The sequence below is a fragment of the Rhamphochromis sp. 'chilingali' genome (genome assembly GCF_963969265.1).
Source record: "Rhamphochromis sp. 'chilingali' genome assembly, chromosome: 17".
In the NCBI taxonomy this organism is placed as follows: domain Eukaryota; kingdom Metazoa; phylum Chordata; class Actinopteri; order Cichliformes; family Cichlidae; genus Rhamphochromis; species Rhamphochromis sp. 'chilingali'.
In genome coordinates this window covers 4482926-4509661 of record NC_137944.1, presented here as the reverse complement: position 1 = coordinate 4509661, position 26736 = coordinate 4482926, and the positions used below count along the sequence as shown (strand labels likewise).

The 26736-nt window shown below is 43.2% G+C and overlaps 1 protein-coding gene across 2 annotated transcripts in view; it reads left to right on the top strand.

The window, feature by feature from the left end:
* Positions 1–26736, top strand: part of adcy2b (adenylate cyclase 2b (brain)) — a 74864-nt gene that overhangs the window by 19690 nt on the left and 28438 nt on the right. For both annotated transcript variants that reach the window (XM_080862472.1, XM_080862471.1), the window contains exons 3-9: positions 7583–7747; positions 8580–8729; positions 13750–13898; positions 16840–16951; positions 17731–17858; positions 19538–19696; positions 20288–20420. In XM_080862472.1, the coding sequence (XP_080718598.1) occupies positions 7583–7747; positions 8580–8729; positions 13750–13898; positions 16840–16951; positions 17731–17858; positions 19538–19696; positions 20288–20420 (996 nt within the window). The remainder of the gene's footprint in view (positions 1–7582; positions 7748–8579; positions 8730–13749; positions 13899–16839; positions 16952–17730; positions 17859–19537; positions 19697–20287; positions 20421–26736) is intronic.

Sequence of the window (26736 nt, the reverse complement as noted above, 5' to 3'; positions counted from 1 at the left end):
ATAGATAGATAGATAGATAGATAGATAGATAGATAGATAGAATGACAGAATGAAAAACAGAAAGACAGAAATAAATAAGTTAACAAAAGAAGGACAGAAGAAAGGGAAAGAAATATTTAAGAAAAGAAAGAAGGAGAAAAAAGAAGAAAAAGGAAAGCGGAAAGAAAAAAGGAGAAAAATGGGAAGAGAAATAAAAAAAATAAAGGAGAAAGACAAGGAAGCAGGAAAGAATTAGGTAAGGAAAGAAACACTTAATCAATGAAGGAAAATGGAAAAGAAGGAAAAAGGTGGGAAATAAAAGCATTAGGAAAGAAAGCAACAAGAAAGGAAAACAAGGAAAGAAAGGAGGATAGCGAAAAGAAAAAATGAGAAAAGGAAGGCAGGAAAGGAGTGAGAAAAGGAAAAAAGGTAATAACAAACAGGGTAAAGAAAGAAAGAAAGAAAGAAAGAAAGAAAGAAAGAAAGAAAGAAAGAAAGATGCAGGGGAGCAGAAATCCTGTGAGAGGAGAACAGTTGGAGCTGCTGCCTGCTCTCGGTGGGCTGGATTGATTGTGATTACTGAGAGAACAGCATGTCTGATGGAGCACACGGAGCTAATAACAGTAAGGGTCTGACAGAAAGAGAAAGAAAGGCCACAAAGACAGAGGCCGGGAGAAGCTGCTTCTCTCTTCAGCCATTCACTTTGGACCCCCTCTCTCCCACTCCCACCCTCCACCACTCTCAACCACCCCATTCTGAGCTGGCTCACCTGCTTTTGTTGTAAACACAGACGCACGCACGCACACACACAGACGCACACAGAAATATATCTTTAGCCATGTGTGGCACTATCTAGCCGCAGTAGCCTGTTAGTCTGCTCTTTATTTAATTTCTCTGAAGGCCACGGCTCTTTCCAGAAGGCAGATGGAACATAGCTGTCACACCTGGTGCCAAATAATCAAGATATAGTCACTTTTACCTGTGCGTGTTAGTACGTACCTGCCCAAAAAAACCAAACAAACCAAAAAAAACAGGGTGTTGCTTCTTAGGAGGGGAGCATGAATAAATGGGAGTATTCATGCATCTGTGCATCTGTCTGTGTTTGCATTAGGAGGCGGGTAAGCATGCATTGCTTATGCTTGAAGCACACAGAGCAGGGCAGAGGGAGAAAAAGTCATGGAAGGTGCTGAAGTGATATGATGGCTGCAGGACTCATGAGGGAGTGTTTGAGGCTGTATTAGGATTCAGGATAGAAAGCCGTGGAGACGGTGTCTGCCTGCCTGTCTGTGTGGCACACAGAAGCAGGTGACGCACCTGAAATTGGACTGCCATTCTCAATTCCACGCAGCCACCTGAACACACCCAGTGTCACACACTCTGACTAACCACATACCCCTTTAGTCACCCCCCTCCCCGATGCTGAGGTGAGAGTTCAGGGTAAGGAGTTGAAGGTTATGGCAAAAATATACAAGGCCTTCAAAACGCTACATCTGCTCCGACGTCAGCATCCTTCCCTTTGTTGGTTCCCTTAGTAACAGAAGGTCTAAGCCTACACAAAAACACCTCAGTGTGTGTGTGTGCGCTCGCTGCATTCAGGTCAACCAAAAAATTACTTATATCCAATGTTCTAGCTGTGATTTGGCTTGATAAAACACTGCATGCTAGCGAGAGAAGAAATCTCTGTAACCCGTTGCTGCAAATTATGTCCGCAGCGTTGATTTTGACTATCTGTTTTTTTTCTCAAGCGGAACAGAGCGCAGGGTTTCTACAGCTCTCACAAAGTCACTCTAAAGATGGATTTTTTTAGCCCAAGACATCTGTGGTACACATAAGAATACATAGTCACACTAAAGCCATGTCCTGTGCTAAAAATTCTGACAAATTCTAAAGCCAGGGTTTTCAAAGTGCAACTAAATTAAATTAGAAATGATTGTAAATTTCAATCAATTGTTGACTTCACTGCAGGAAAGCAGAACAAAGTTAATTTACACTTCCAGTGAGAACTTCATAGACAGGAAGTTTGGGACCCACCCAACAAAAAGACCTTGAAAAGATATTAAGAATGACGTTGCCAAACAAGAACACTCCTCTTGTTATGAGGAGATATGTTGTAAAAAGCTCCTTTTATGACATAGATGACATAAGAACCAGCCCATTTACTGTTTTTGGACTATTTAGTTTTTATCTAGAAATCTATTTTACTTTGACTTTTTAAGCAATTTGAACCCAATTTTAGCATCTAGCATTGGAGGGTATGTACCGATTAAACATATTTTAGACCTCCAATCAAGAAAAAAATTACTCAGTAGCTAAACATTAATTCAAAATTTAATTAGAGTTTTGCTAATCCTCTGAAAAGTTGCCTTATCACCTTGGCTCAGAAATCTATTTCCATGGACATCAGGTGCTTGGAAGAGGAAGTCTAAACGGATTTAGCTGTTTTTATTGTGATGGATGTTTAATAATTCAGTTTCATGTGAGGTTTCATGCTGTTTCAACCAACTCTTCAAATCTGACTGCTAAAATGGTTGTATGTTATGCTTCATTAAATTCTGAAATGCACTGTGCCGGCTGAAATTTGTATATAAAAATTTAAAGTAAGTTAAGTGAATTCAGTTAAAAAAAATATATACATTATGTACAAGTTTTGACAGTGAAATACTGTGTGGGTGTGTGTTGTTTTTTATGACACAGGGTCTACTAAAACAAGTCCATATTTTTCTTCAGCCCGGGCGACTCAAGAAAGACTTTCTCAACTATAATGATCAGTCCATTATTACTGGATCATAAAAAAGATAAACTCTATTATTTTGATGCTTTTCCAGTTTCATTAATTACCTGAACAATCTTGAAGCGCTGTAGCTTTCACCAGATTAGCGCGCTTTAGCCACTGACAGCTCTACATGGCTAACTAGCATAAGTGGTATATAGAAAAAGTGGACATTTTCCATTTTCAAACCATCACACTCCAAGCAAACACGTACAGGTAGTGTGCATATGATGGTATATATGAGTGAAAGTGCTGTAAGTGACTGACAGGCCTCATACTAGCACAGTTTCAAAATTGGCTATTAGCTTAGCTAGCTTAAACAAATGAGACGTGTAATTTTAGCCTACTTGAAAATTTCCAACAGTTGCTCACCATTTACAGTGGGGCAAAAAAGTATTTAGTCAGCCACCGATTGTGCAAGTTCCCCCACCTAAAATGATGACAGAGGTCAGTAATTTGCACCAGAGGTACACTTCAACTGTGAGAGACAGAATGTGAAAAAAAAATCCATGAATCCACATGGTAGGATTTGTAAAGAATTTGTAAATCAGGGTGGAAAATAAGTATTTGGTCAATAACAAAAATACAACTCAATACTTTGTAACATAACCTTTGTTGGCAATAACAGAGGTCAAACGTTTACTATTGGTCTTTTCCAGGTTTGCACACACAGTAGCTGGTATTTTGGCCCATTCCTCCATGCAGATCTTCTCGAGAGCAGTGATGTTTTGGGGCTGTCGCAGAGCAACACAGACTTTCAACTCCCGCCACAGATTTTCTATGGGGTTGAGGTCTGGAGACTGGCTAGGCCACTCCAGGACTTTCAAATGCTTCTTACGGAGCCACTCCTTTGTTGCCCGGGCGGTGTGTTTTGGATCATTGTCATGTTGGAAGACCCAGCCTCGTTTCATCTTCAAAGTTCTCACTGATGGAAGGAGGTTTTGGCTCAAAATCTCACGATACATGGCCCCATTCATTCTGTCCTTAACACGGATCAGTCGTCCTGTCCCCTTGGCAGAAAAACAGCCCCATAGCATGATGTTTCCACCCCCATGCTTCACAGTAGGTATGGTGTTCTTGGGATGCAACTCAGTATTCTTCTTCCTCCAAACACGACGAGTTGAGTTTATACCAAAAAGTTCTACTTTGGTTTCATCTGACCACATGACATTCTCCCAATCCTCTGCTGTATCATCCATGTGCTTTCTGGCAAACTTCAGATGGGCCTGGACATGCACTGGCTTCAGCAGCGGAACACGTCTGGCACTGCGGGATTTGATTCCCTGCCGTTGTAGTGTGTTACTGATGGTGACCTTTGTTACTTTGGTCCCAGCTCTCTGCAGGTCATTCACCAGGTCCCCCCGTGTGGTTCTGGGATCTTTGCTCACCGTTCTCATGATCATTTTGACCCCACGGGATGAGATCTTGCGTGGAGCCCCAGATCGAGGGAGATTATCAGTGGTCTTGTATGTCTTCCATTTTCTGATGATTGCTCCCACAGTTGATTTTTTCACACCAAGCTGCTTGCCTATTGTAGATTCACTCTTCCCAGTCTGGTGCAGGTCTACAATACTTTTCCTGGTGTCCTTCGAAAGCTCTTTGGTCTTGGCCATGGTGGAGTTTGGAGTCTGACTGTTTGAGGCTGTGGACAGGTGTCTTTTATACAGATGATGAGTTCAAACAGGTGCCATTCATACAGGTAACGAGTGGGGGACAGAAAAGCTTCTTACAGAAGACGTTACAGGTCTGTGAGAGCCAGAGATTTTCCTTGTTTGAGGTGACCAAATACTTATTTTCCACCCTGATTTACGAATAAATTCTTTACAAATCCTACCATGTGGATTCATGGATTTTTTTTTCACATTCTGTCTCTCACAGTTGAAGTGTATCTCTGGTGCAAATTACTGACCTCTGTCATCATTTTAAGTGGGGGAACTTGCACAATCGGTGGCTGACTAAATACTTTTTTGCCCCACTGTAAATGACTCCATCAGTTACTGAAGCATCACTGAGGATTTGGTCCTCATTTGAACCCTGATTTATATTTTTAAAGCCAATGTTTCTTAAAACAGCAACCTCCTGGCATGCTGTCCTGTCCCACCCACTGTTCCATTAGTAGTGATGTGTGGATCGATCCTGAAATATCGATTCCTCCGATACCAATCATTTATGTTCTAGAATCGATTCTCACATTAAAATATCGATATTTTAGTAATTTAGGGTAAATTTGTAGTTTATCATTAAAATGAACGCAGTGGAAAGAAACTATAACATTCGGATTGTCTACTTTCAAAGGAACTACTTCCTCTTCCGCCTTTCATAGTCATGTGCGAAATACGGCTGTATAAATGTCTTGCAGCCCCCTGGCGTGCGCACTCACAACAATGGCTGAGCGTAACTGGAGTCATGTGTGAACGTATTTTACCTCCACAAACAGCTGAGATGTGGTTTGCGATACATGTGGCAAAAAAGTGAGGTCTTGTAGCCATACTTGCCAACCTTGAGACCTCAGAATTAGGGAGACATTCAAAAGGGCTGTTGGGGGGGTGATAGATACATTTTACAGGGTTTATTTATCGGGTAAAATACGTTAAATGTCACTGTTATTATTGGCCGGCTCAGAAACAGCGGGGGTGTCCAAATTCAGAGGCTGCTTCTACCTGAGGACCCGGCCTTCGCGGTCTAAAGAAAGCCGGGTAGCACGTCACGAGCTCCCTCAGTGGAGTGAAACTGCCGTCTTCTCCTTGCTATCTAAAATATAACCGGGCGCTGACGTAAACTCTTCTGTTTGATCATTTTCTGTTTGATGTTTATTCAGCTGTGTGAAAACCCTGGAGGAACCCTCCCGAGGGATTAATAAAGTTACATTTAATTTAATGTAAACTTTAATCTCAGCCAAACCGATTTACTCACGAACAAATAAACCACTGAAAAAGTCAAACAATAACATTTTTAAGTTATCAAAGTGACTTATATATCATGTTTAACCCGAGTAGTGAAAGACCGCGGGGGTTTGAAAACGATGTGTCGGTCGGCTCAGATATTTGAAGTTTACACAGTTACATTCTCACCTGAAAATATGTTAAAAGGTTTTTTTGCGACCCAGAAAGAGAAATAGGAGTAATATTAAAACTAAGACGCTGCCGCCATTGTTGGAAACTGGAATTGGCTGGCCGCGCTATGAATTCTGCGATATGGTTTTTCAATTTTGTTGTCCGGGTGGAAAATTGGGAGAAATTCGGGACAATGGTGGCTCCGGGAGATTTCCGGGAGGGGCACTGAAATTTGTGATTCTCCCGGAAAAATCAGCAGGGTTGGCATGTATGGTTGTGGCAACATCACTAACCTTGTCAAACACCTCAGAGTAAATCACATCACAGAACATGACGAGCGTATGTTCAGGCGAACTGAAGTGGAGGAGAGGGACAGGTGCTGCTAGGGCGAGACAGACGTCTCCCACGGAGTACTTTAGTGCTGCAGGCAGGCAAGCTGTTCAAATAGCACACAACTTCAGTTTTTTTTTTTATTTCTATATGATGAATCCTGCGTTATTAAGTGATAAGAACAAGTAATCTGATGTCCTGTAATCATTATGACGCTATAATTTGAGATACAATAAATAAAATAAGTTTTTGTACAGAGTATCGGTATCGGATCAGTATCGTCGATATCACCCTGGATATTACTTGGTATCGGATCGGAAAGGAAATCAGTGGTATCGCACATCACTATCATTAGAGAGCACCGCTCATACTTTAACCACACATTTACAGACTGTGTGTTAAGTGAGGCTCAAAGAGAAATGTTTTCCCAAAAGCAAGCTTTTCATTTAGTCTTATTAAAAAAGCTAATAAATTTCTAGCAGTTTCAAACACTTTATCCAAAACCCAAGGACTCAAAGGATTTCCAAGCATCCATATAAACCCTGAAATAACTGAGAAATGCAGGCCATAGTGTATTTAAAGCTTAAAGTTTACATGCATAATAAGGTAAGACACAAATCGAGGTCTAGGAATTATCGGTTTCTTTTCAGGAGAAACCATCCACTCAGAGCTGTCACCTGTAGTGAAGTACTGTTTGCAGTCTGACTTTCTGAACCTGATAGGCACAGGAAATAAACAGACAGGCAGGAAGGTCAAAGTTGATCTGGTGTCCTAGTTGAAGCTGTGACCTCATCACGCTGGTTGCCACCACAGCCACCATAACAGGAAGAGGTGGAGTGAGAGCAGGGGAAGTGCACAGAGACGAAGTGGGAGGTTAAGGCATGAGGTATCAGTGAAAAATATGCTGATGCGCACGCACAGCACACAGAAACATGCATGCGCACATCCACAGCAGGAGCTGATAAGCAATCGGAGTAAAAATGTCTCATGGAAATCAAAAAAAGAGGTACAACTGATCACAGAAATCAAGCAACAAACTCCTCGTGTAATTGTTACAATATGTTATTCCCACATGTAAAGACATATTTGAGCAGTCATTTAATAACTTGATGCTCTGATTTGTTGTATTCTTGTTTTCTGGACAATTTAGCAGAGGATTTTTGTGAAAACTAAGTGAGCAGCCCACTCATCTCTAATGATTTATCACAGGATCAGCAGTTTATCGTTGGATCTCTTAGCAAAGAAGCACTGGCAGCCCACTCAGCTGTGTTCTGTATTTAGGCAAACAGCAGACAAAGTGGGAACACGTACAGCAGAGATCTCTGCTGGGATTCAGCTGCAAGCATATTTCTACATTTGGGAACTTCTTGTCAAAGCTGTTTGTATTAATGCGTGTGGTTTAATTTAGAAAAATTTGCACCTTCACCTGCTCTTGCTTTCCCGTTTCCAGGTCTCCTTCTTCCTCTTTATCGTGTTTGTTGTCTACACCATGCTTCCCTTCTCCATGAGAGGGGCCATTATCGCCAGTGGAATCACCTGCTTCTCACACACTATCACTCTCAGTGTCTGTCTGACCACCCGCGACACAGACCTGGAGGATCCTTTAGTCTGGCAGGTAAACCTGAACACACAGCCACGCTGTTGGAATCTGCCGATATATTTTCCATGACTTCCTGCTTGTGCTGCATATGTAATTTCTTCTCCATATTAGCTGCAGCATGAAAACTTGTTCTCTAATGTTTTTCCAAGCATGATTAAAAATGATGAGGTGCAGTGTCTGGGTTGTAAAACAATGAACCTATCCTGTATAATCGAGCACATTCAGCAGGGCCTCCAGAGTAATGTGAAGGGCCTTTTACCGCACTCAGGGAACAGCCCTTCAAAACTGGCTCTAACTGAATGGACTGTTAATACAGTAAAACAAAGAGAGTCTCGCCGCAGACCGATAAGAGAAAAATATTATCCATAAACGTCAATAAGCGTGCAGAAACATGAAGTGAACTAGAATTGATTTGGCATCAGATCCATTTCTGCTGCTGCTGGCACACACGCACACACAAACACACACACACTCCAATCAACCATCAGAGTAAAAACACTGTAATCACAACAGCCTTCAATAGCTTTCTTCGCTCTCACACACTCACACATGCAGAGTGGAAAAGTACTCTACCAATAAACCAGTGTTCAAAGGCAAAGCATGATCTTGGATACGGCACCAAGGACAACTTATTCATATGCAGGTCCACACTGTAAAGAGCTTGTGGTTGACACGGTGGTGGAAAGCACTGCAAAAGTGTGTGTTCTCGCCTGGTTTTACAAGGTAATAACAGAGGCTTAAGTGGAAAGGTCGTATAGTGGAAAAATGACTGGCACAATCATATTTGCAATATAGGTCAGCTCTTAATTGCTTATTTCTTCCATGTTTGTGTGCCTGTGTGTGGCAGATCTTAGCCAATGTGATAATCTTCACCTGTGGAAACTTGGCTGGGGCATATCACAAGCATCTGATGGACCTGGCACTCAAACAGACCTATCAGGACACCTGCAACTGCATCAAGTCTCCCATCAAGCTGGAGTTTGAAAAGCACCAACAGGTACACACTTTGAGAGCCATACTTTAGTTCTTGAAGTTACTTCTTGGTTATTATCCTGCTTTTGCTTCTTCTGTCCACTAGTTTGACTGTCTGCAAATCCAACAGTCATGCTAACTCTACTCTGGGGCTCAAACATTATGTGTACTGGAGGCTGGCTAATGTTTGTCAGCTTTAGTTTTGTTGCTAACTCGGACAATTCATTAGCTACCAAAATAGCAGCTATGGGGCTAACTTGCTAACTAGCTTGATTCCTTCCCAACGTTCCAGCCACTTTCCATCATTTTGTTCCATCGCTAACAAAATACTATCTGAAACTACAACAGCTTTTGGTTCTCAAGCAGAGTTTGTGTTGAAACTTTGTGCATGACAAGCGTCATATCCTATGTATTTTTGCCTAGAATCCATCCATCCACGGTTCCCTTAGAAATTACTCCACAAGCTGTTAAGAGTTGGAGAAGTTCCCATTTTGAAGTTACAAAACAGGCCTGTCAAATTTTGGCACTAAAAAAAGTATTAAATACATTCAAAAATAGCTACGCTAATTGGATAGATTGCAGTGAATTTGGTAGAGAGTCATTATCTTTGACTTCTTTTCTTGCTCCATTCATCCACTCATTAGTAAACATATCAATCCATTGACCACATATCTGATTCAGGGATCTCTTTCAGGTGTCCTGAGATTAGTTACACTCACCCACTGACATCAACTAATGGTACCCAACTAATCTTCATTAGTTACACCTTGCTAGGACTGAGTTGGTCTCCCTTTTTCCTTCAGACCCGCTTTAATTCTTCATGGCATGGATTCAACAAGGTGCTGGAAACATTGCTCAGAGATTTTGGTCCATGTTGACATGAAAACATCACACAATTGCTGCAGATTTTGTCAATCAATCATCTGAATCTCGAATTCCACCACATCCCACCGGTGCTCTACTGGACTGAGATCTGGTGACTGCAGAAGCCATTTGAGTACAGTTAACTCACTGTTTTGTTCAGAAAACAGTTTGAGATTTGTGATATAGTCCGAAATGTCACTCCCATTATGTCCATTTAAATGATACTCAACTACTAATGGGCCCAAACTGTGCCAAGAAAATATCCTCTCACACCATTACATCACCATCTCCAGCCTGAACCGCCGATACAAAGCAGGATGGATCCATGCTTTCATGCTGTTTATACCAAATTCTGATGAATTCTTGAGACTCATCAAATCAGGCAACCGTTTTCCAATCTTATAATGTCCAATTTAGGCAAGCTAGTGCGAATTATGGTCTTAGATTCCTGTTCTTAGCTCACAGAGTGTCTTTTGCTGCTGTAAATGATCTGCTGCAAAGTTCAAAATGTTGTTGGTGCAGAGATGGTTTTTCTGCATACCTTGGTTGTAATGATTGGATATTTGAGTGAATATATCTCTGTAAACCCTAAAGATGGTCCTGGGTTAGATGGATTCTAATCCAGGATTTGATGTCTTGCGTGATCTCTACCAAGCACCGTAATCAATCAAAATGTATTACCTTTACAAACACACAGATGTAATATTTCTATTTAGCCTTGACTATACTTAGTGTTTACTGCTAAGTGGCAAAGGCAAGCATCCTATTTGCATGCTGATTTTTATAATTAGCTCAAGGCCTTGCTGGCCTCTGCCTTGTCCTAAGCCTCGTTATTGCTATCTGTCTCTTAATATGAGTGCCCACATTAAATTCAAACCGCCTCTGTTTTAATTGCCAAAATATTTCACTTCTTAGTTTTGTCAGGGATGAGGAGTTGGTAAGTCCGTCATGTCTAAGTGGCATTATGCGGTGACATTTGCTTGACATTAGCGTCTTTGCCCTGACATTAGCCATTCTTTCCAACCAGGGAAATGACATATGAACGTGCACACTAATAACCTGCAGTGTACGCACTTGGCATTGACTATGAGTTTTTAAATCATTTTTTAACTTGCTAAGTTTGTAAAAAGTTGCTTACTTACTACAGGAATCTTTTTTGTAAAAACGCTGAATTTAGGTGTAGTTACCATTTCTTGTTATTTCTTGTTAAGTTATTTACATGTTTTATTTGTGAACATAGGTCAGCAGAGTCTATCTGTTGATCTATGTTTTATAACTAAGCTGGCATCTGTTCCTCAGCACCAGTATCTGCATCACTGTGTGAGGACGCACACAAATGCCACTGCATAAAACAAATCTCATTCAGCGACTGAACACACAACTTTAGTTGATTAATCAAACACATGATTAATAACACTACATCTCCCCAGGCTATTATACCTATTGTGCATGCTCACAGTGGAGTGTTCATATTGCTCCGGCGCTGAATAAGTAAATAAGAGCAAGTGTTGCTATTGGTTTCTATTTTTAGAGCCCCTGGTCCCTCTCTCGACTTAATTTGCTGCTGTGTTTTAGGAAATGAGCCCGTGGTGTGTGAACAATGTAATGACCCTCTCTGCTGTGAGCTGCATTTATGAGTCACACCCCCTCAGGCAGCTATTCACTCTCTCTAACATGCACACACACCCACACACATGCCCACACGCTTGCACATGCACGCCAAAATCACCCTCTATGCAAGTGTGTATGGTGCTAAATTAAAGCAAAAACTTCTGGTTACACAACAGCGAAGGGTGATGGATCTTACATCTCTGGTTCTGCATTTTTCTCCTCACTGTATAATGACATGACTTTTCCAAAGCGTAGGTAAACTTTCTAAAAAATCACCAGCAGCTGTCAGAGTCGTTTGTATAGTCGTATTTGTGCAACAATAATGTAGCCTTCAAAAATCAGACAAGAGATGAATCCTCGGAAGCAAAATGTGATAAACAGACCCAGATCACTGCCAACAGCCACCTGTGTGCTTTTGTTGACTTCAGCCACGAGGCATTTCAGTTTCTGAGATATTCCAGCAAATGCAGCTGCACAGCAGTGTTCATCAGATGCTTAAGATGCTTTTTGGGAAATGTAGAAAAACCTACAAAATGAGAAAGAAATCAATGATTTGGACTAGGGACTATAATAGGTCAAATAAATTTTACATCACTGCAAAGGTACATCTATATGGCATCTACATTTTCATTATGACTGTATATAAAAAATGGATGTACATGATTCAGTTTCACAGTTTGGGTCATTCACTTATTTTCATTCTTTGTAGTCGTTTTAGTTCCCTATGTGTTTCCCCGTCTGTTCCGTCCTCTGTCTCATCTTTATCTTTTGCCTGTTCCCTTGTCTGCTTTCATGTTTAGCACGGACCTTCTCGCTGCATTTTTTATTTTGCATTTCATGAACTTGCTGTACAACTTTGTAGGTTACCTATTGTAGTTTTACTTCATGTCTGTCTCCCATCAATTCTCTGATTGTTTCCACCTCCCTTTGGACTTGGTTCATATTTGACTTGTGATCAGCTAGCTAACATGCATTTCGGTCCTCATCAATCCTCATTGTGACAACTGGCGCATCATACAGATGCAAGTAGCGCCTAAGTGCCTACATATACATACTGAAATAAAATAATATAAAACTTGAGCTCATTTTTTGTTTGGACTGTTAATACAATAATAAACCTCTCAGCAAGTCATCAGTTGTCACCCCAAAACACACTCAGGGATCCAGTTCACTGACTAAAAACCGGCTTGAGGTGATGTTTAGCAGATAGCTAGCTGTTACAATAATAGAACAACATATACCTGTCACCCATTAGGGATAGGACTACCATTTGGTACCTTATGCTAAAGAATCACATTTTTCAGAAACTAAAGTTTCAACAGTGCATTTTGCTATGCAGCTCTTCTTTCATTAGCATTTCCATTTAGTTATGCACAACAACCCAAAAATTTGATAAAAACAGATGGATCCTAATGGAGTAGACAGGTGATTTGGTGGATGTTAAATGGGTAATACAATTTGAATGGGTGGTTATAAAAAAAATTCCCAGTGGGGCTATTTAACTATTTTTTAATGGTGGAAGCTCACATAGTCAACAACGTCAAGCTCACCTCAGCTGCAATCCCAGCAAATCTCCTGATTCAATGCTGACAAAAAAGCTGACAGCCAAAACTCATATGCCTGGTTCAGTCTCAAGAGAAAACACAAATGCCTTTGGGATTATGGCAGGTAGGGTTTCTCCTACAAAAATCTACCAAATCAAACATGCAGAGCTACCTGCTTCGAGGACCCCATGTAAATAAGGGAGTGGCTGAAAGCGGCTTAAAAAAATGCTTTTGTCTGCAAGCCACTTTGCAACCCACCTGGACCGCATCTTATGCTTTCTTGCTCTTTCTGAATTAGTGTCAGCTCTGTTGTCACTGATAACTTCTCTGCCGATCTTTTCAGCAGTGGCTGTTAGCGCCCAAGCAGCGCCACAACTCCAAATATAAATTACTGTTATTATCTATAGTACCGCTGACTGAACTGCAATTTTTGCACTTCCACATTAATTTTGACACCACTGGAGGTTACCAAGTGCATTTACCTTAATGTTCCATTCAATCACTCATTTAACCGGCAGCCTAAAAATGCGCAGAACCTGGTTTCCCATGACACACTGCATATTTGAAAATGTGCCTCGAGAGATTTTCAGTGCTTGACTTTGGCTTCCTGTGCTCAGTGCTTGAAAAATTAGCCCCAATGAGCCATCATTAAGGGATGTAAAAATAGGTTAAATATTAGCTGTGGATGACAACAGAAGAGAATAGAGTAGAACAGACTTAATTATGCACTACTCCTTGTCAGACACTACATGTGATCCTTTAGGTCTCCTAGAAAAGGAGCTCAGCTTTCAGTTTCAGGGAGCAAATTATTTAAACCAGTTTGAATGGGAATTAAGATTTTTGTACTCGTGGAGCCTTTCTGTTTGATTGGTGGAAACAAAACCGATTATTTCCATATCATAGTATATCAGAAAGACAAAGTCTCTTTATCAACCTGCCATTGTTATTCACTGTTAACATTTAAACTACGTTAACCGCCTGCCTTGCCTGCCTTGCATTCCTCCCCCCACATCTCCCTCCCTGTAGGAGCGCTTGCTGTTATCCCTACTGCCTGCTCACATAGCCAGAGTGATGAAAGCTGAGATCATCCAGAGGCTTCAGGGACCGAATTTCGGTCGAACTGAGAGCACCAACAACTTCCACAACCTCTACGTGCAGCGGCACACCAATGTCAGGTAAGTGTCCCTCTCCTTTCTCTGTACCTCCACATGATAAAGATGATTACTTTCTGCTCTCATCTTAGCTCCTGATTGCTCGTATGCTATCCTGTCCTCCTGCTCACACTTCACCCACCTTTGTCCTCCACCCTCCACCAGCTCTTATAGGTGGATCTCTCCTACTGTATATTACTGCAATCTTCACATCTTCTGTCATGTCCTGTAATTTCATTTCTTTTCCTCAAACCACTCTTTTTGGGCCATCCTCTTTACATCCCATTTTCTTCTTTCCTTTCATGACTGAATTCACCTCAGAGTTAATCCACCTCTATTGTCCTCTGAGGTCACTTTGCGAAATGAGCAGGAGCCTCTGTCCTTGTTTCCCGATGACATCCTCCTCTGTACTGAGGGGGTTCATAGTAACAGAGTACACAAACCCAGGCTTACTATGAGAGCCTCTTCACCAAATGCCCTCTAAAAATCTGTTTTTACCCTCATCATGGAGCTTCACAGGAGAAATAGCACCGTGCCTCATTTAAGCAGGCCTCAGGTGTGTGTGTGTGGATGAATGTGTGTGTCTCATGTTGATCTGCCTATTATCTCTCCAATAATAACAAAATCTCACATGGTCCAGCTCACAGTGATGGCCGAGACAAGGGAAATCTTTCCAGAACAAAGAACAGGTACAGGTGGAAATGCAGTTTTGCTGGGATCCTCTTAAATGAATCAGCTAGCAGAGAGCCAAACAGGTACTACCCCATTATCAGTTCTCCAGCTGCAGTAATAGGCTTGGCTGAAGATCATACCATTCTTTCTCTTTCGGGAGATGGTCACATACTAAACGCTGGCACATCGCGAGATAGATAGCTGGAAATGTAACGTGTGAATATGGTTGCTTTAAAGTGCACACACCTTTCCTATTTTTAAAAAAATACATTTTAACCATTAAAAATTGTATATAAGTATAGAACATGCAGTTTATGCTGCTATATAAGAGTTACAATGATGAGAAACTACAGCCTCCAAAAGTTGAATCAGCAGCACAGGTGTTAGAGAGCTGTTGTCATTATAGAGTTACATAAAGGCTGATGCAGCAACCGTTACGTCACTTATTGGTTTGTGAACTCTGGACTCCAATCCCACGAGTTCTCCAGCGTTTTGTATCAACTTACCAACGTTACTCGCTGCTAATATGTAAATCATATTATTGCCTGGGTATCCTAGTTTCCACTGTAAAGCCTCAGTGGCGGTATATTGCCAACTGCAGTGCTAATTTTTTGAAGCTATATTTGAACCAGATGGTGGAGCGCTAAAGTTATAAGCTCATCTTTATCTCTAAACTTTACAGACGCCGTGCACACTCACAGATACCTGCTGGCTTAGCGATAGATTAATAAAATCCTTGAATTTCATCCAACAAAACTGAAACACAACTTCTTGGATTTCTTGGCCCACAGAAGCTTCATTATTTGTCAGATAATTCCATTAAAAATGCTCCCAGACAGCACAGAAAAACACAGTTGGCACAATTCAGTATATACAAGTCAATATTTGGTATGGCCACCTTTTTCTTCATAACAGTCTGAACTCTGTTAGACAGTTTTCTCATCATTTCAAGTAGTCTTCAAGCATAATTCTCCAGGCTTCCTAAAGGACATTAAAAGCTCTTCTTTGGATGTTTGCTGTCGACATGATCCCAAATTGCTTAAGTATATAAGGTAAAAACAAAATTTGAACAGTTCTAATGGCTTTCCTTCTTCAACACAGCCTGAACTCCAAAGGAAAGCTTTCATGTAATTTCTTTAAGGAGTCCTTAGGAGTAGTACTCCAGGCTTCTTGAAGGACATTAACAGCTCTTCTTTGGATGTGGACTGCCTTTTGATCTACTCTTTGTCACGATGATCCGACACTGCTTCAATAATGTTGAGTTCTGGGTTTTGGGGAGGCCAATCCATGACTTATTGTTTTCCAATCCAGATATGCTTTTACTGCACTGGGAGTGTTTGGGATGATTGTCATTGTGAAAAATTAAACCATTCAGATACTTCCTAGGTGGTATTTAGTAGTGGCTCAAAATCTAATGGTGGTTTTCTGTGTTCTTAACTCTTATCAATGAATAAAATTGTCACGGTCTGTATGGCAGACCGTGGGGAGGCGGGGAAGGAGGACCCAAAATGCAGGACTCTACAATGACAGCAGTGCATTTATTTACAGTGCAGTAAATAATCACACACAAATAAATCCCTGCGCTCCCCAGACTCCGGTGCCGTGTTTTCTCTGTGTCCTCGCTTCCAAGTGTCCACGCACCCCATGCTTGTTGCCCTCTCATTTCCACGCTCCTCCTGGGAAATGACAGAGGCAGACGTTAGCCACTCTCAAACTGCAGCAGGCTTACTCTCACTGAGAAAGCTCCACCACACTCCTAAGTAGCTCCTCCGACGAGGCTTGATCAGCTGCAGGTGTGTGATCATTTCCTCAGGTGTGGCCAGCTACCTGGCAGGGACACACCCACCAGACCTGAAGGTGGGTGTCCCTGCCAGGTACAGCCACACACACACACGCCCGCAAGCAGGGAAACAGGGACAGCAGCATAATATACACACACATCAACAACAAGTAAACAAGTCCACTGACTGCTCAAACCTTGGGGTCCCACAGACCCAGGTCCTGACAAAAAGTTTGGTGTTGGCATTTTTGCATCTTGCTGCTGATAACAAAGTACTTAAAGATATCATTTAAAATTGATCCTTTGTCAGTAAAAGGACTGGACTGAAAATGAGTGAAAGAGCAACAAATGACTGAAGAAAAACTTTGAAATTGCTTCAAAAAGTCTGGAAAACTGCTGCTCGAGACCACTTTAAAAGTACATGGAAGCAAAATATAAAGAAGGACTTTTGCACTGCACTACATTACACAATGGTTTTCCTTTTAACAGTGTTCTTTATCTTTGTTTTTACAGCATTCTCTACGCAGACATCGTGGGCTTCACCAGGCTGGCCAGTGACTGCTCCCCAGGCGAGCTCGTGCACATGCTGAACGAACTCTTCGGCAAGTTTGACCAGATCGCGAAGGTAAACCGAAAAGACACTCTCAACTGAATTTACTGTACGTATACCCACTCTGTATGATTAAAATAGACACAGTCATATGCATCATGCAGTAAGAGCCTCCATAAATCAAAGCAGCAAATGGCATTTTAATCAGAAATTCATTTGAATTTAATGAGGAAATAATGGAAGACATGAAACAGTTGGTCTTGGTTCACATGTAGTGCTTTCAGGGTAATGTCATCTGAAGCTTGAATTAATGTACTAAATTAGAACGGCTTAATTAGAAAGTAACCAAGATGAGAGAACGAGGTCTGTCTGGTGTTGTCTACCAGATGAAACGTGGCCTCGAAATACATTTTTTCTCGGTCCTGCGGCCTCTGTCAGCCTTCCTGCCGCGCTTTCCCGGAGCGCCCTGCGTGCGTGCGTGGGCTGGTCAGAGTGTATCTCGCAGTCTCGGGGGTTCTCAGCTACGTGGGTCTCAACAGTTTAGTCAGGCTGTCTTTGCTTTGTGTCCAGCAGCTCTGTCCTCCCGTCTGACAAAGCTGCTGTTACATAAACCCAGTCCAACGATGAGCTGTTACACTTCCCACATGTGGAATAAGAGCTAATATGCTTTACGTGTGGGTGTATGATTTTGGGCTTGATGGATGTGACTCTGTGCATGAGGGTTAGATGGAGGTAAGGAAGGAATAAAATAGTTGAGGATTAATAAAGATGATAATAATTTTGGACAGATTTGGATATGAAAGAGTTTGATAATGGCTGCAATTCGCTTCCTTCTCTCTTTCTGCTTTTTAAAGGAAAATGAGTGCATGCGAATCAAGATCCTGGGAGACTGTTACTACTGTGTGTCTGGCCTGCCCGAATCGCTGCCTGACCACGCCAGGAACTGCGTGAAGATGGGCCTGGATATGTGTGAGGCCATCAAGTAAAACACCAGATCTTTACTTCTCTTTTCACCCGTATTTTTTTTTCCGCTCTCTCTCACACAAAGGGAAACGCAAACACAAACAAACACACAGCTGTCAAACAGACTGAGCAGAAGGAATGCCAGACTCGATTCCAGCTCTGTTTGAACTCTGGAGTAAACACAGTGTGAACGCAATACGATAAGCCTCCAGAATGGACAAATAAAATATTCAAACAAACGACAAAATATATTAGCCTGGTTTCTCCCTCTTCTGCTATCTGTCTGTGTGTCTCCATTCACGCGTGAACACACGCGCATTCGTTTCATAGGCTAATATATTAGCTTTTCAACACTGACCTTTAATCACAATCAGATTAAAGATGGCCACCTGTGACATGCTGAGACAGAGTGTGGTTGGTTGGTTAGACACTTTCAATTCAGTTTTATTTATCTAGCACAAAATCACAATAACAGTCACCTCAAGGTTCTTTATTTATAACGTAAAGACCCTATAATAATACAGAAAAAAACTCAACAATTTTCTTGTTTTCTGATTCTAAATGCAGCCATAATTTGCAAAATAAACTAGTGCTGTCAAAATGAACGCGTTAACGCAAATTAATCCACCATCACGGTCAACACGATTAAAAATTTTCACGCAATTAACGCATCTGGAGTGCAGAATGACTCAAAATCCCTGAAATGTTTCCATCAACGTGTTTCGGGCAGTTTGTCCAAGTAGAGTTACCTTCGCACATGTGCAAATGGGCAGTTGATCTGGTAGTGACGGGCAGCTGAACCAATCAGCTCAATATGGAAGATGATAAACGCAGATTGGCCCCCTCGATGGGAAATTTGAGTATTAAAAGACTAACAAGACGGAACAGTCGACCGACATAAAGTCTTATGCACATTGTGCAAGAAGGAATTCTCTTTTCACCGAAGCACTTCCAGCTTAAAATGTCACATTAACGCGAAGCACACGTGAGTCGGGGATGCTGCTAGCACTTTGGCTAACGTGTCACCCTCACTAGCTTCTGATGCACACCCAGTCATTTTGTTCTATAGGCAGGTCTGAAATATGACAGAAACTGCTCAGCTTGAAGGATTACTGCTGGTAGGCTTGCAAGGGGGTAAAGAGTTAAAGCAGTTACACATTGTTGATAGCAGATCTTTTATATAGTCTGCGGTTCATAGCTTTTCACCCTCTGATTTAACCAGGCTAGCTATTTCCTTTTACTCCCAGATTTATGCTAAAGGTGAACCGCAACATTGCTACACTTTGTGATTTGTTTTAAACATGTTATGCTTTTCCTTATTTTCTTTCATTTATGTGCTTTTAATAATGGTGGGCGTTTTTAAAGCGGATGGATGGAAATGCTTTATGCTGCGAGCCAAAATCTCAGATTTCAGGCTACTCTGAATTTTTTTCTATGCTTGGATTTGAACAATGCCAGTGATAGCTGGTATCCCTAATGTCATCACAGCCACACAGCTCCACCCACCCACTGTTCAAATTTTGTTTGCAAAGGATAGCCAATAAGACCAAATCGGGGTGTGAACTATGCAAAGCTATTCCACAGTCCTGGAATAAAAATATTAATCTTGAATTTGGCGTAACAAGTCATCTTTAAGCTTTTGATCTTGTTTACAGAAAGTGAGCACAATACATCAGGGCGTTTCTGTACTGTCCACAGGAAGGTCAGAGACGCCACTGGAGTCGACATCAACATGCGTGTTGGCGTTCATTCTGGAAATGTCCTCTGTGGCGTGATTGGCCTCCGGAAGTGGCAATATGATGTGTGGTCACATGATGTAACGCTAGCAAATCACATGGAGGCTGGAGGTGTGCCTGGGTAAGATTAATGAACCGAAGAATGCTTTACTTCATCTCACTGCTGGTGCAAAGCTACTTTGCAATTAGTGTTTGACTTCCCTGCTCCATTGTTGAGATGTTTTACATCATAATAATGGTAACATTTTGAGACATTTTTGGACATGGGATCCGTCTCCTCTAATTCTACCTGTTATGAGCATTTTTGTCAATTATAGCTACTTCATTTGACAAGCAGCTCTGCATTTGTTCTGTGGCCATTAGGGCTGCCATCCCAGCGCTGTAGCAAGCTCCAGAAAATTGGCCGGTGGTTATGTGTATGCTACTCTGAAAATAAGCTCTCCAATGCCACAGTGTTGTCTCACTGGGCTGCTAATAGTTTGTCTCCTGTTATGCCTGCTGAAAGCTATCTGAAAAATATGCCAGATGAAAAAAAACCAAAACATATTTCCATCTCTGTTTGCAGGGCAACCGAGCTGAAAAGCAAGAATTACAGGGTAGTGTAGTTACAAAGCTCGAGCAGAAAAAAAAGTTCAATTGAGCCGTCGGTGGTGCAGTGATGCAAGCTCTTCAGTCTTCAACTGATTTCGTCTATCCACTTACTCTTTTCCAGGAGGGTCCATATCTCTTCAGTAACACTGGAGCATTTGAAAGGCTCATACAAGGTAGAGCCTGGAGATGGACAGACCAGAGATTCCTACCTAAAAGAACATAACGTGGTCACCTACCTGGTCATCAACCCCAAGGTCAGATACCATAACAGCTCTTGTAGTCTCAGTCAGAAAGCAGCAGAGGAGTTTTTCTTGTTAGCTAAAATTTACAGATGTGCCCTAAACGCATCACATGGTAGTTATAAAGTTACTGTCTTGAAAAGAGGACAGCTGTAAGAATACGCTCACTGAATGTTTTTGTGTCCATGTGTGTGTGATGAGTTAAGATAAAGCATGTCCATGTATCTTTATGATGACCCGTTCTAGTTTTGGACAATCAGAGTTATTACATTTTGCAAACGTCATTTTTTCACAACCTTCCAACAGCCTTTTGTAAAGACTCGAGTTCAGGGTTAAAGTTAGAAAGAGGTTTAGGTTATAGTTAGTTCTGAAGGCTAAACTTACTGCTGGGAATGCATTAATGTATGTGGGTGACAGCCAAACGAGCATGCCTGTGGGTGCCCCTCTCTCCCCCTACATACGGAGTGGAGCAGGCAGCAGTCACTGCAGCAGAAACTTTTAGCCTAAATATGCGTGGTCAGCTATAGCATAGTAGCATGCTAGCATGTATATTTGCTAATGATAAACACAAATGAGGCTGATGGAGAATGCTTTTATTGTTGTCTAAAGGCAAAGAAAGATGCCCAACGGATTTACTTTACCAAATTGACCATCCCAGCCTTGCCGTAATGGTCCATTTGATTCACCTTTTATTGTTTATTTTATTTTCACTTACTGAATACGAGACAGACTTGACTGGGGGAAAGAAGGGGAGAAAGAAAGAGGGAAAGAGAAACAGCTGAGAATAGGGACGGGGGAGAAGGGCAAAAGACAAAAACCAACAGAATGAGCAGGAAAAAAAAGAAAAAAAATATGCATATATCAATCACCTGGATCACCTGCTGAGAAAGAAAAAAGAAAACAAGCATAAGAGAACAAGAGTAATAGAATAAACAACATCACAATGATATATGGGAATATGACAGTAAATACTAAATGTTAAACATTATTGTGCAGCACATAAGATCAACAGAACACAGTGTGCTTTGAGGTAGGAGCCAAAAAGGGTGTAGTTTGTGGGTGTGATCACCCGTGTGTACACCTGTGAGCATGGACGCGCTTGTTTTTTAAAAGGTTCCTTCATGTAATGATCTGCTAGAGGGTGTGGGGGGGGGGGGGGCACAGCCCCGTCCTCCAGGGCATGAAGCAGGTATGGAGGAGATCAAAACTCCAGACATCCAGAGGCCCCCAGAACACAAGAGACCAAGGAAGACCAACAGAGGGGCAGCCGCGCCACTGTCCCAGAAAGAGCTGAGGAGAGTCCCAGATGAGGGCTCACTCAGCAGCCGCGGAGCAGAAGCCAGGGGGAGTTGCAGTGACGCGCCCGTGAGCTCCGCCGGCAGCCAGCCGTGCCTGAGTGACCGAGCCCCAGGCCGAGAGGCCGGGGGCACCCCACCTCCGAAGTGGCCCGAGCGAGCCCCAGGCTCCAGGCCCCGATAAGCGGCCGCCAAGGAGTGAGCCGGTGTGTACCTGGACGCCCATCCCCGGACACAAAGAACCACCAACGCACCGATATCTGAGGGGGTCCGCCACCGGCAGGGGAAGTGGTGGTGGGGGGAGATAGGCCTCCAAACCTTGGAGGGCCTAAGATGTCCCCAGAGAGGTGGCGCCTGACACCCAACCTGACATATAGACACAGAAATACAGACACACACAGATACAAACATCCATTCCCACCCTCATGCTCTCATATGCACTTACTCCACACTCAACCAACGTGGAGACAGACATAAAGAGACGCTGTACACACGATCACACTCCCCAAGCGTACTCTACAAACCGGGTCTAGGTACCCTTGCCCCTGGAGGGGGGAACTGCACCCAGACCAAGGTGGTGTTACCCTTTTCCCTGCGGTGGGGAGAGGCAGACCGCCCCGACTCCGCAGCAGCAGGAAGGCCCCACACTCCAGACCGCAGTCGGACGGCCAACTCCTCCTCCTAGCCCCCACGCTCCAGCAGGTCGCAGAGAACGGGGGTGAGAGAAGACTCCAAACCTCCCTCCACCCGCTCATTGTAGTGTTGATGCATGTGTGTTCTAAGGTGCAATTAAAACCCAGGAGGGCATGGAGCTACCTGCCAGAGAGCAGCAGGTAAGCGCATGGTCCCTCCTGCTGGCCCTCAATGACTACGTGTATTTAAAATTGAGAGGTGGGCAACGACGCCAGGGGTGGGGTGTACACCCTGATGGTAATTTGGACTCCGTGTATCATGCCCACCCCCAAGATCCTATATGTATGTGTAATGAGAGTGTGAGTAATGTGAATGTCTAAGTTGTGGGATAAAATTGAGGCAGAGGCAGCCAGAAGGGGACAGAGGGGGGGTAGCCTCCTCTGCACCCTGGTGACAACCACCCTGCATGTGTGAGTGGTTGTGGTGGAGCGGGAAGAGGGAGGCAGCTGGAGATGGGGAGGGAAGGAAGGGAGGGGCAGGTGACCCCTCCCTGGGGCCAGCTCCCCCGCTGACCCCAGTAGGCACTCCCATACTCCGTGACCCGCCAGGGAAAGGGGGCCCAGGCCCATCCAGACCGGGGCCCAGCGCAGCAGCGCCTCCCGGCCCCACAGAGCCCGGGACAGTCCACCCAACCCCACCACAGAGAAAACTGCACCCACCCCACCATCCAGTCATCTTCCAGACTACATAAGACAATAAACACCCAGGCTGAGATCTTCCTCCACCTCTCCTGTATCTCCCCCTCCTGCAGAGAGAGCCCCTGAGGAGAGGAAAGCTCCTGCAAGATGTGACAATCTTCCCCACCAGTTGAAGAGCCCGCCCAGGTGGCTCGATGCACCGGCGGCACCCTGCTCCCGGGCTGGGCCCCCATGCACCCATCCGCCCACAACCCTGGCAACACACCAACCAGGACCCAAGCCCCCGAGGCCCGGCCTGGGCCCCAGCCCAGAGACGGAGCGCCCCCAGAACCTCACGCCCATCCCGGACCCACCCAGGGGCAGCCAGGCTACCAGGTCAGTAACCCACGTCCGTCAGCACAGACCCTCCCCTAGCCCCGCTGCACGCAGCCGCGAGGAAACAGTCACCCGAGAGCCAAAAGAGCCCCCACCCGGACATGACCGCTACCCCGGGTTGAGCCCCCCAAGGAAAATGCCTCCGGGGAACCCCCCGACGCCCTAAGCCTGTCCCTACCCCCACACCAATCACAACAGTGAAGGTGGGACCAAACTATGACCCCCCACCCCCACTAGGTGAAGGAGCTGATCAAAGGAGCCCAGAGCAATTGATCTGATGTGGTGGCAGAGGCTGTATCAAGACTAATGTAATCTAATAGATAATTTCTATATTGGTTAGAATTAAGATTATTTTTATTTTTCCAGTTCATGAGGACAGTTTTCTTGGCTATGCATAGGGCAGTGAAAACCATATGGGCGATATTCTTTTCTGAAGTGACATTATCTAAGCTGCCCAACAAACACACTAAGGGGGAAGTTGGAATGTTACATTTCATTTCAATTCAATTCAATTTTATTTATATAGCGCCAAATCACAACAAAAGTCACCTCAAGGCGCTTCATAGATACAGAGAAAAACCCAACAATCATATGACCCCCTATGAGCAAGCACTTTGGCGACAGTGGGAAGGAAAAACTCCCTTTTAACAGGAAGAAACCTCCGGCAGAACCAGGCTCAGGGAGGGGCGGGGCCATCTGCTGCGACCGGTTGGGGTGAGAGAAGGAAGACAGGATAAAGACATGCTGTGGAAGAGAGACAGAGGTTAATAACAGATATGATTCAATGCAGAGAGGTCTGTTAACACATAGTGAGCGAGAAAGGTGACTGGAAAGGAAAAACTCAATGCATCATGGGAATCCCCCGGCAGCCTATGTCTATTGCAGCATAACTAAGGGAGGATTCAGGGTCACCTGGTCCAGCCCTAACTATATGCTTTAGCAAAAAGGAAAGTTTTAAGCCTAATCTTGAAAGTAGAAATAGTGTCTGTCTCCCGAATCCAAACTGGAAGCTGGTTCCACAGAAGAGGGGCCTGAAAACTGAAAGCTCTCCCTAACATTCTACTTTTAAATACTCTAGGAACAAGAAGTAGGCCTGCAGAGCGAGAGCGAAGTGCTCTAATAGGGTGATATGGTACTACAAGGTCATTAAGATAAGATGGGGCCTGATTATTTAAGACCTTGTATGTGAGGAGCAGGATTTTGAATTCAATTCTGGATTTAACAGGAAGCCAATGAAGGGAAGCCAAAACAGGAGAAATATGCTCTCTCTTTCTAGTCCCTGTCAGGACTCTTGCTGCAGCATTTTGGATTAGCTGAAGGCTTTTCAGTGGGTTTTTTGGACATCCTGATAATAATGAATTACAGTCGTCCAGCCTGGAAGTAATAAATGCATGAACTAGTTTTTCAGCGTCACTCTGAGACAGGATATTTCTAATTTTAGAGATGTTGCACAAATGGAAGAACGCAGTCTTACATATTTGTTTAATATGTGCATTGAAGGACATATCCTGGTCAAAAATGACTCCAAGGTTCCTCACAGCGTTACTGGAGGCCAAGGTAATGCCATCCAGGGTAAGAATCTGCTTAGATGCCATATTTCTAAGATTTTCAGGGCCGAGTACAATAACCTCAGTTTTATCTGAATTAAGAAGCAGAAAGTTAGCGGCCATCCAGGTCTTTATGTCTTTAAGACATTCCTGCAGTTTAACTAATTGGTGTGTGTTATCTGGCTTCATGGACAGATAGAGCTGGGTGTCATCTGCATAGCAGTGAAAATGTATGCTATGTCTTCTAATGATGCTGCCTAAGGGAAGCATGTATAATGTAAACAGAATTGGTCCTAGCACTGAACCCTGTGGAACTCCATAATTAACCTCAGTGTGTGAAGAGGACTCTCCATTTACATGAACAAACTGGAGTCTATTAGATAGATATGATACAAACCACTGCAGCACAGTCCCTGTAATACCTACAGCATGTTCTAATCGCTCTAATAGGATATTATGGTCAACAGTATCGAACGCTGCTGTGATGGAGTAATGCTTTGACTACTAGGCTAGTGAGAAAACTATATAGCCACTACTAGAGCCAGCTGATCAGTCATAGGGAAACTGCTAAATGGCCAAAGACAGTATACCTGTTTCATATCAAGCTCGGCTTGGGTGTATCTTCTGCTGCTGGCAGACAGCTGGAGCAACAAAGCTGTGACAGGATACGTCTGTAGTTGGGGTAAAAAATAAAAAAACAAAACTTTTACAGTAATTTATCAAAAAAATTCCACCAGAAAGGAGATTTATCTAGGAAAGCCACTGATTCCCTGATTTCTAAAAAATCTCTTTTATTGATCAAACCCGTCAAACCTTGACCACAGTATCTACTTACATTTTATATATTTTGGGTAATGACTTAAGCTTTTATGTAACTTCTTGTAGATGTAAAGAGGCAGTCCACAAACACATGGGAAATCTATTTTCAACACCATGGACAATGCCGCTGCTTCATAATCATTTGGATGCTGGTCAGGCTGACACGAAAAATGCACTGAAATACATCATCCCCTCTTCATCCTGCTAAAGCGAGCAGCTAGTCAATACTGGCAATGTCAAGAAGAGGAAAATAATGCAGTGCGCCCACAGTTTGTTATCAAATGACAACATTTGAGTACGAGCCGGGTTAGTCTGGAAGCTCGAGGCATTGCAAGTGGTTTGTGACACCGCACGGCTCCTCCTGTCCACACAGGGCATGGAGGGCTGATTAAGGGCATTTAAGAGATCGGCCTCCTCTGTGAACTGTGTTGAGACTATTTCTGTATAGAATATGCTGCTGGCATTCAGACTGGGCTCAGAGTTTTTAGCTTGGCAAATGAAAACCCGTGCTTAACAGTCTTCCTTCCTAATCCCCCCCCCCCCATAACTTGGCTACATCACACCCACTCCCCAAAATATCCCTACTCCAGGCATCTTCTGCTCACTGTCTGCACCGGGCTCAGTTCTCGGTGCAACGCCGGCATGTGTTATCAAAAGAAATTTGGCTTTTGTGTTTCTCCCCACATCTTTTCAAATCAAATATGCTTGTGTGTTTTCTTCTTCTATTTAGAGCTTTACCAAGAATCTTTAGCTTTATTTTTTTCTGCATGAGAAAAACAATGTCTTATTTTTCCTGCACGACACTAACACTCACTCCAGTGAATTCAAAGAACGTTTCACCAAACCCTGAGAGCATGCTTTCGATGGTTTCATCTTTATCTGCTGGCGTCTTCAGCTCAATAAAAATCTGGCAAATTTGCATGCAAGATCATAGATTTTCAGTTTGGAGTGAAGCCGGTGCAAT